At 31.0% G+C, this 11,228-nt stretch overlaps 1 protein-coding gene across 11 annotated transcripts in view; it reads left to right on the top strand.

Moving 5' to 3' along the window:
• The window catches only part of LOC143229060 (xaa-Pro aminopeptidase 1-like), a 100,996-nt gene that overhangs the window by 6,197 nt on the left and 83,571 nt on the right, over positions 1-11,228 (top strand). For 6 of the 11 annotated variants that reach the window (XM_076460794.1, XM_076460791.1, XM_076460793.1 and 3 more), the window contains exon 2: positions 10,721-10,820. The exons of 1 other annotated variant lie outside the window; for it this stretch is intronic. Coding sequence is in view for 4 of the 10 variants with exons in the window: in XM_076460788.1 (XP_076316903.1) it covers positions 9,242-9,665 (424 nt within the window). In the remaining 6 variants the exon portion in view is untranslated. Of the gene's footprint in view, positions 1-9,240; positions 9,666-10,720; positions 10,821-11,228 lie in introns of all 11 variants that reach the window. 4 more of the 11 variants (XM_076460788.1, XM_076460786.1, XM_076460787.1 and 1 more) reach the window with 1 other exon arrangement.

Below are 11,228 nucleotides of genomic sequence, written 5' to 3'. Positions count from 1 at the left end.
TTAGATTTTTATTAAGTGAGAATCTGTGTTAACTAAAGTTTTTTTTTATTCAAAAGAATTTTGTATTACCAAAAATACGCAAGCAACAGTAATGTTTTGTGAAAATCGGAGTTCTATTTTGATTTTTATCATTTGTTCAGTATAAAGTTTTCAACTTTAAATGATTCTAAGAGCTTCAACACATATAAGGAATATATATAAAATATTTTGAAAGCTGTATATCCCATATGGCAAAATGTAAAATATCATTGGTAGAACTTACCACCCCAAGTAGTACTGACCAAACTCTTTGTCATATAACCTAACAGATTTTAAAACAAGCCTGTTAAGTTTTTTAGGCAAGAGTAAACATCTGCCATGTAGCTACTATAATATTTATATTGCATAATATTTTCCAAATTTGCCCAACTCGCATCAGTAAAAATAAACTTTTATCAGTTCTTTAATCAGTAGCTTGTGATATCTAGATTATTTTCAATCTGAGAGGTTATTCACTATCACAGACTGGTACTATTAGGAAATTTAAACTGTGTTACATGTATTACCTGATACCAGTATCATTAATGTGTATAATAAATATTTCCATGTGATCTCTGCTAATCATGAACTTTATAAAATGTCTTCAGACGGTGTCTGCTTGATAAGCAATACAAAGAGAACCGTACATTTCTGTTTGTATTAATACAAAGGATCACTGGAGGAGCCTCGTTTGGAAATCAGTCTCAGAGTAATGAAAAAGTCATCAGAGTTGCTTTGTTGTTGACTTTTCTTATTGTCTTCACATTCCTGAAGAGAGAAGAATAAACCTCTAATAAGAAAATGCTTCTCAGGAGAAGCATTGCATTTATATTTTGGTAGTTTGGTTCAAAGAAAAACAAGATAATAGGATCTTGTGGATATAGCATTCAACAAAAATACTTGGTATTCTGTGAAATAGTTCTTCAGGTCTACTTACAAAAATTGAGATTTTGAGGAGTTTGATAGCATGGTGTAATATTTTCTACTACACTTAGAAATGAATTGTAGACTAAAGGAACTCTGGACAACGCTAACCATGATTCCTGTTCTATCTCAGCTTGAAAATCTCATGGGACACTTTCTGACACAAGTTCTGAATAATGATAATAGTGGCATTCTTAGATGTGTTTTAATATATATTCCATTTGACACATCCAGATCCAAGACTGTCTAATCACTGCTAGATAGCAACTATATGCCATCTGCTGCACTGTCAAAGACAGCCTGTAACTACCTTTGTTTAGGGGTCCTGTTATCTTTGAATCTAATTTTGGCTGATTATGTATCAGCTTGTGTATTAGAAAAGCTGGAATAAAGATCATTATATTTTCAGTCTACGACCAGTCCCTCCTTATCCTGCATTTACAGGCCTCTTTCATTCAAGATAGCATTCATTTAATGGTCATGGTGAAACATGGAATGAACCTGATTAAATAAGCTAAAGAGCATGTCAACCCAGGAAGGATTACTTTATTAACTCTATGTCATTACTAAATATATTCAATGCATATGATCTCTGTATATTGTGAGGACAAATATGTTGTTCTGATGAAAGGACTGTGCATGGAGATGACAGTGTTGGATGTTTTGGGTCATTGATTAGATGGCAGTAGGTAGACTTTAGTAATGGCCCAAGTAAATGTTACTGCAAAAAGTTGAGCTGATGATCTGCAGAAGACTTCTCACAAATCAACAGCACAATGAGCTCATCACATCATTGAAGGATTTCTGTTTGTTCTAAAGGATTGCTCATACAATGCATATCAAGAGAGTTTCTGATAATGAAGCTGTTCCACTTGCTTAGTGGAAAAAGGATGAAATAGTTAATCCCATCAGTTTGTTTGCTGGAGCAATACGGTGAAGTTAAATTTAGAACTTCTTTTAATACTGTTTTTGAAGATACAACTTGGACATTACTTTCTGTTTTATGTGCAGACACTTGGAAAGAACAATGCATGGATGTTTTTAGTGGATTAATACCATTATTAAAAATGTGAGTACATTATATTGAGGTACTGTTTTGAAATGAAATTTATTTTGAGCCATCTTGGTTTCAGTATTTTTGAAATCAAAATGTCTGAAAACCCATTTTGGCAAATTTTTGTGCTTTCTACCAGAAGTGAACATCTTGGACCATTTTTGTACTATACCTACCCCACTATAATACTTTCAGTATTTTAAAACATATTCCACATATTTAGCAAAAAATGTGTCAGTATCAAATATTTATACTTAGAGGAATGACTCAGTATTGTTTAAATAGGTGTACCAAAAATTAAAAAAAGAATTAAATACCCCTTACTAATTTTTATTTATTTAATAATTTGACCATGCAATTAATTATCTACCTGATGGTATAAAGAAATATTTAAGTTTATTATTCAGTACTTTTAGGAAGTGTGAGGTAATATGTACTGTATTGCACACCATTTCATATAATTCGTATGGTAGAGGAGCTAGAAGATGTAGTGTGATTTGTTTTTTACTCAGAAGTTTCTGTTGCTAATTAAAAGTTAATATTTTGATATTGCTATGTTAATAGAGATTACTTATTTCACAGTTCATTAGTATACTCAAAAGAGGAGCTTTATTAAGAAAAATTACTTATTTTCTGTGCTATAATGTTTGCAAGTTTTGATATATATTCTGTTTAAACATTTTTTGTGTGATTGAATATCATGCAAATAAATTTTCAATGTTGCAAGAGGCATACACTGCAAGTCAGCAGTAATGCTCAACAAAGATCTAAGCTATCCTAAGGATATGGCTCAATAATTTGAGGACAATGCAGTGAAAGCATCAAAATAGAAAATAAATTAATAAAAACACAGATATTTCTGACCTCCCTCCATTGTATCTAATTCTCTGCAAGAATGTGCATAGAGAGGTCAGAAATGTACCCACAAAGACATCATCAGCTACCAGATGACATCTATCTATTTCTAGGATGCACAAGACTTTCAAGAAGCATCAGCATAGATGGTGGAGTTTGTGTCTAGGACAAACAGAGATGTTTAAATAACGTGAATTCTGATTGGAAAAATCCTTATAAATACAGTCTTCCCTATGAATAGGGAAAGACTGTAAACTGTGCATATATGATAAGGACAAATGTAGGGGGTAAATAAGAACCTGCAAAAGTTCTGGTTGTAGTAAACTATAAATGTAAATTATCCTAAGATAAGAGATAAGGTTTTTAAAGCAAATTGCATATCAACTCCAGACACTCATTTGATTGTTAATATGGATGTGGGCATACTAAAAATGCACAAGTCAATGTACACAATAAAGGTGTTGGACAGGTAAATAAACACTAAAGAGAAAATTAACTCTCCTGCTATGAGTTCCATTGGACCTTGAGAATGACCATAGGTGACAAACAAAATCCTGAAACTGAAGAGAGCAGTATGATGTCATAAGAATTGTAAAAATGTATTTAGAATCATTCACATGCTGGCCTGTATTTCTAATGTGTACCAAGACAGGGAAGCCAAAAACATTGCCAAATGATCAATTTAATGAGATGTAACCCAAATTTAATTTTTTAAGATGTGCAGGTGTATTACAACAGACAAGGCAGTTCAGCTACCACAGGCAATTTATAAACATGGTTGAATCAAGATCCATTAAGTGGAAATTTTTTGTAAGGTATAAACAAGTGATTTGAAAGGTTCTGTTTGTTCAATGCAACAACAAAAACACAATTGAAGAGTGCAGTAACAATGGTGTTTATCAGTTAATGTGTCAAAACTGTAGTAGTGTATACAAAGGTCAAGCAGGACATCCCGGAGAAACAAAAATTGAAGAAGAGTCTACAAGCTGAAAATGAAGGAAAATGGATTAAACCTTTGTATTCCACCTTACTGAATTTAAGCACTAATTTGGTCTGGAAAAAGCACTGCATATCTATGAAAAAATAAACAAGGTAACCTGAAAATTTTAGAAGTAAATGGGAATCTAAAAACAAAGCCAGGAAAAGAGAATGACCAAACCAACTTAAGGTCCTTCTCACTTCTTATTTCTCTTGTCTGTAGATGAATGTCAAGGTCACATTGAGGTTGTTTAATAAAGATGAATTCTAGATTGCAGTAGGTTGGTACCATATGCATTATTTTGTATAAAAGCATGTTTGTTATGTATTGTAAATGACTTACAGTATATTATTATTTTAGTGCAAGCACAATAGTATAATTATATAATTTTGGTGGTGTTGGTCACTTATGCATTATTATTACTTATTTTCTATTAGGATAGCATCATGTACCAGCCCAATCTGAAGGAGGAATTAGTTTGTTCTTTTTTCTTTGTTATATATTGCTGAATTGTCTTTAGTGCCTACCTTTAGTAGTCCTCTCTAAACTACCATGAATTGAGGTCATAATCTGGAGATCCAAGTGGAATTTTGATGAATCTAAAGTAGTCTGTTATATACTTTGTGATAAAGTCTTCAGTTGACATGTCCTCAGGCTTCCTAATAATTAGTTGGACATGTCTTAGAGGTTCATCCTTGCCTTATTTCTCATTTAGTGCCTTTACCATTGCTCTTGCACATCATGACCAAGGCTGCAAGTTGTTGTAGTAAAGACAGACATTGCCTTCTTCATTTGGCTTGTTTCTGTCCATGTCTGTCAGGAATGATAATATTTATTTTCTTCTTCTTAGGTTAAGAATATGATGATTCTCCAATTGTTCTTCTATTTTTATTACTGTTATTGGTATTGTATCTGCTAAATTCTTCACTGCTATGGGATGATTTCTAGTGTTCACAACTTGCTGCTTCTGCTCTTTATGCCATTTCCTGTTTTACACTAGCCTTACTTCTTTTCTCAGTCCTTAATTCTTTTAAAGAAAGAACCTTGTCTACTGGGTCTTATGCATCCACAACATCCTTCTTCCTTCTGAGCAAAAATGAAGTCCTAATTTGTGGGATTTTGATCAGGGTCAGAGTAACCCTATGAATGATATTGAAAAGGTCATCCAAAGTATAGACACTTTGTGCTTTATTAGCTCACTAGGATTTAGTTTTTATTTTTGAATATTTCTTTAGCTAGCCCATTTTTCCAAAAGCTTTTCCAATTTGACAAATTGGAAATTAATCTTTGATCCTAAAAACTACAACCTCCTAAATCACAACCTTTATGATATTTCTTTAATGTTTTGTGATGTTAGAAACTTTCATATAGCACTTGCCTGCTTGAAGGTAATTTGCTCCCCTTTTAATTTCTTCTGAAGCAAAGAGCCCAAGTATAAGTTTACCTCTTGTTGCAGTATCCTTTTGCAGTGATACACAGATACCTTGTTAGGTGAAATGATACAGAAGAATTTAAGTGCTTCTATACTCTCCCACAAATGTAAGAAACTACTATTATGCCATACAGAATATTCCAGAAATATAAAAGTGACATAATATTTGTAGAACCTTCTAGAATATTTTCAAGGATTTTATAATATTTAGAATATGTAGATAAAATGCTAGTTTCAAGATTAAATTTTACTAACTTGAGCAACCCCTTAATTTTATTCAGTATGGATAAAATCTGGTGTGAGATACTCACTTATATATTGGTAAAAAAAATGAAGGGTTGAGAATGTGGTAAATCAGAATTTCAAAAATAAAGATTACTGTGCATTTTATATACAATGTGAGAAGCTTAGTAATATATATAGAAATGAAACAAGTTTTTATTTTTGAAGTTGTTACACATTCAGTATTCAGGGTAAAGTGGTTTGAAATGAATTTTAATTAATGCCTTATTAATTTGTTTTCAACATTATTTATTGCAATTATAAAAACTTTAGAATTTCAAGTCTTTCTTAATATGAATAAATTAAAATGAATCTGGACTAAAAGATTGAAGACTCAAAATGTTGCTCTCCTTCCCTATATTTTTATGATAGTTAGTTGCCATCCTTTCCAATATACCCATTATGTTTAATACTTGTGATAATAAGCATAATCTTCATATATAGCTGTTCCACAACCAAACAAATAACCTTTTTTAGTAAGAGAATTGGTATTTGTTAAGCATTTATGACAATGGTCTTAAAGAATCACAGTATTATAATTTTTCATCATTTCTAAACTTTTTTAAAATAGTGACTTAAGTAAAGCCTGTACAGTATAATCTATATTAAAATTCATTAAGCTACTGAAACCCTTGGCATATGTAATAGCAGAGAGTAAAGAACAGTAAAAAAAAGATTAAAATTTGCAGATCTGAGCATGTCTGACTATTGTACCTGTACTGTAAGTTTGTCATTTTACAAAATGTAAACCTTTCTTCAACTTCAGTTCTGTTGAAGATCTAGATTAATATTAAGTAGATGTTTTTATAATTATAAATTAGGTTGAATAAATTTTGTTATATATAATTAAGCTTACAGACATTTAACTTTAGAAGTTGAATTATATTATTCTCTAGTTTAATACAGTTTTTATTAATAAACCAATTTTTTCATTGTAAAAAAAACAGAAATGAAGTTACTTTTTAACTTATGATATAAAGTAATAATACCATTACCATAACTAGCTTAGAGATTTAGATAAAAACAAACAAGCACATTTAAAGAAAACTATTAAACAACCTATCAAGATCACTTTCCAGCACAACAATCATGTGTTCAAACTTTCTAAGTCATGTCAGTCAGCTTTCTTCAAACTCCATGTAGGTTTCTGTAATACTGAGGAATGAATATTCTCTGGCATATAATCTAAATTTGTAAGAAGCTAGTAATGCATGAAACCTTTTATAAACTGGTATAAAATGCATCTCCCTAATCTTCAAAAATATGTTTTAAAAGTATTCATATAACCTTCATGCTTCTTTAATGAACATATCTTGCAGTGAAAGTATAATAATAGTTTTTTTGTTTTTTTTTGTGATACATTGTTCAAAATTATAATAAATAGTTTTGTTAATAATAGAATTTAATTAAAAATAGGAAAGTATAATTAATAAGAGCTTCCCAACACTGGAATTTTCATTTACAAGTATAATACATCAATTTCTGTTTTTAAGGATGTGTTCTTTGAGATTTGATTGATGTTTAGTATTAACTATGATTATTGCTTTGAATCCTTTTGACATGACAGGCATTGCACAGTCTCTTAAACTATTGACCTGCAAATGCAGACTTAGTCATGCATTGTTATATTAGTACCTGCTAAGTTATTTATTGAAATTTCATTTTATATGTGATTAATCAAGAATTATGAAGCACATGATAACTGAATCAAGAAGAAACTTGAAATAAACGTATTTTTATCAGTATTGTTTGTTATATGATACCAATTGGATGTACTGTATAAGTGCAGAATGGTACCAAAACATTACTCAGCATCAAATACAGTATAAGAATATTTAACTATAATAGTCTTGCCATAACTGTTATTTAACCTTTTCACTGTATCTGTGGTATATAGTTCCTGGTGCTCTCACCTCTTTACATCACCTTGTGACTGGGATAAATGTCTCCCCATTGTCATTGAAAATTGCTGTGTGTGATTGTGATGTATAGCAGTAGAATGAGTTTCAAAGTATTTATTTGCTTTCTATCTAATGTTTATATGTGGTTTCTTTCAATGTTTCCCACTCAATCTTTCAGTAACTAAAAAGATGCCTAAGTGAAATGTATAACTGTGTGATGGCCACATACACATTGCTAGAGTGCATGTATTAACCCCAATTACTATATAAATATGCTTGATGTGCTTGACTTAGATAACTTAGAAGATAGTGAAAGCGAGTCAAGTGGTGTTGAATGTGTGATGATGAAGAGGTAGTGGGACAAGAGAATGCTAGCTCTCCATCTAATGATGATGAACATGGACCCAGCAGAGGAAGGTGTAAACAACTTGAGCACTGGGAAATGTCACAGTCACAGTGTGAGGAGGTGGAGGCACTGGAAAAAATACATCCCAGCTGCAGTGAATGGGTTAACAATGAAATATTTTTTCAAAAGCTGCTTTATCTCCAAGGTGAAATGCATGCAGGTGTAGGCTGAATTGTAAAACACTAAAATGGACTTGGAATTGTACTTTGACAACATTACAGACATGCAAATGAGAGCTTGAAATAATTTAACAACTCCAAATGTATGAATATTTTTCATAAAATTTAACAGTGCTGTTAAATGTTACTTTGATTATTTAAGTGTTTATTAAGCATCAGACTTAGTGTTGGACTCATCCCATGGCTGTCAAAAGTAAGAAATTACTCTCTATTTATTTGAACAACTGATTAAATACTACGACAACAAAAATTGTAATATTGATATGTAATAGTTTGTCTGTTCTGAAAAAAAAGTTATTATTTGCACTTTAACTTCTAGGATTACATAAAAATGGTCTCTGGCAGATTAACATTAATTTGAGTGAATCAAGATTGTTTCTGTTTTTCTGTCTTTATGTCTTTGGTAGAAAATAGCATGCACACTTGTAAAGAAATGACATTGTGTATCTCATGCACAATGGGTTACAGTTATCTTTTTATGTAGTTTTAAAACACACTGTATGATTAAAAAAACAAAGTCTAATCAAAAGAATGACATTGGTTAAATTATCATAAGTGGAGTTTTGTTTATCTATGTGTGAAAGACCAAAAAGTTATCAGAGTATGAATTTTTGTAGTAACCTTATGAATTTTTTTTTATTCTACTCTAAAATATATGTATTACACATATTGTAAATTGAAAACTTTATGCTTGTAATAATAAGATGTTAGTGTAAAATACATCAGTTATTTTTTTAACATTAACTACAAGGTTTTGTAAATATCACCTGTGACGTTTATATTGTTTTCACAATCACATTACTATCATGATTGATGCTATTTTTGATCACTTGAAGCAGCATTTAAGTAAGAGTTACAGTAAGTCAGTGCTTATAACATTTTTTCAATAGAGAAAAATATTTAATAAATTTTTCTTCAATTATAAAAGAATAAAAATTAACTGAAAAGTAATCAGATTTATACTAAATGTCTAATAATAAAGAGCATTCAGTTATGCAACTTGTTTAATAGCATGAGTAATCAACCAACACTATGTTAAGCAAGCTAAGAGTAAAGTGTTAAAGAATATTGTTTAGAGATAACAGCCATGTTAAACAAAAGCAAAGATATTATTGGTGAGATAGTGCTTTATTAAAAAGCATTTTTAATTAGTTTTTAGTTGCAGTAGTTTTCATGGTTGTGGCATAGTGAAGTTTGGTCATTTCTACAGCATGAATTGCCAGTATGTTGCTACTCAGCGAGGTGGAGTTGCTTTACTGTATGATGGACACAGATACAACAAAGTGCGAGATGGAAAAGAAGGAACCATATATTGGCGCTGTGCTAGAAATCGACAATGTCCTGGCCGTGCTGTGACTGTGTATAGACACATTAAGAAAGTCAACAACAAGCACAGCCATCCACCACCCATTCTTTTACGACAAAAAAAGATGGATTCTACAAAAATTGAAGTGAAGAATCCTACAGAGGAGAACTTCTGCTCCAGTTTAGGTCTGTTCAGTGAAACCATCAAATACCAGTCAGTGAGCTGTCCACTAGCCACTGTTGCATCAATGATTCCCTCTATGATAGCATTGAAAGCACATCTTCATAGAGAAAGGGAGAAGGGCTTAATCAATTTGAAAGTTTTTTCAGGTACGGAGACATATAAAGGAGGGTTGCCAATCTGCAATATATGTGGAAGTACTCTATGCATTGTATCTGTTTGATGAATGACAGACATATAGTAACTCAAGTTCACTCTGAGTAGTTGCATGATCCTGTAAAGCTCATCTTCAGTGCTTAGTTTTGCATGTAGTATTTTGCCACAAGCTCTATATTGTTACAAAGAAAGTTGTCAAACCATATGTATGAATCGTTGAAATTATTTTTGTTTTATAAACCTCATGTTTTGGCTGTTGGTAATGTAAATGTGTCATACCTTTCAGTAGTTTTGTTCTTTCTTTATCCTAATACTGTCCTCATGAAGGATGTCAAATGCCAGATTACACATTTCTACATTCATTTGATTAGTGACAGTAACATATCCAGAAATGAAAATTACTTGCCATACAAGCTTTCTTGCAAATTGTGAAAAGCAAAATGTACTTAAAGTAATTCAGTAAATAATGAATGTGTACATATATATGTGGAAACTTTGTAATTCTGAGTTATTATTTTAAGAAAAAAAAAGCAAACAGAATTTCAAGTGTGTAACTCAACTTTACCTGTACATGTAAACACATTTTATCTGATATTGTCACTTTTAAGCTGCAAGTTAATGATCTTCTATAAGATCCTTGTCTGATGTGGTAACAGTCTTGTAACAGCTATTAAATATGATCTTCCCTGGTATAACAGGTTCATGAACAACAGTTGGCACCAAATTTGATGAATTTTTTTTTACTGATTCTATTTTAACTTTTATACAGTAGCTGTTAAAATTTGAAGTAGATAATACATGGATAGATTTGAAACAAAATAATCAGAAATGTGTGTTTGTAAATCTATTAAAACTTTTATTGCTCTAGGGGTGAGAAGAATGAAGGGTAGTGATGGTTCATAAAAGATATGCATTAATTTTTATTACCATATCAATTGATATGGCAAGTTGGAATGTTGCATGTTGTGCATATAAATGAAATAAGTTGTTAAATTTCACATTTTGTTTTATGTTTTGTTGTTGTTGTTTTTTCTTTTTAATTGTGTAGGCAGAAGTGGTTTGTTTGCATGTGAGTCTGTGGCCTGCAGCTAGTAAGTAGGGTTGACTGTTGTATGTGGATCAGGAAAAAAATCAGGCTTCAGTTACATGTAAGTTTTACAGTATGCTGTAGATATCAATAATATATGACAAAATTTTGTGTTTATGCATTTGTTTACTTTGTTTTAATGAAGAAAATAATTGTAATATGTTTTTAATAGAAAAAAATGGTAATTATATAGATTCTTTTTATATCACAGTCTGTGATGATTGTTTTAATGTTAAGTTTTTTGTTACTTGAGAAACATGTAAGGACAGATCAAAACATGTTCTTGGTTATCATTAACAGCTGTGTATATTTTAATTATATCTTTATGCTTGTGTATGTTTTAAGTTCCCAGAATATTCAGAGTAATAAATAGTACATTTATCTTTATACTCCAACCCTCCCAAATAAATATGGAAATTTATCTCTTAAGAGAAATTTTAATATAATACAAGAACAGTGTGACACCAAA

Source organism: Tachypleus tridentatus, chromosome 10, assembly GCF_004210375.1.
Source record: "Tachypleus tridentatus isolate NWPU-2018 chromosome 10, ASM421037v1, whole genome shotgun sequence".
NCBI lineage: Eukaryota > Metazoa > Arthropoda > Merostomata > Xiphosura > Limulidae > Tachypleus > Tachypleus tridentatus.
This window is presented reverse-complemented; position numbering and strand designations above follow the sequence as displayed.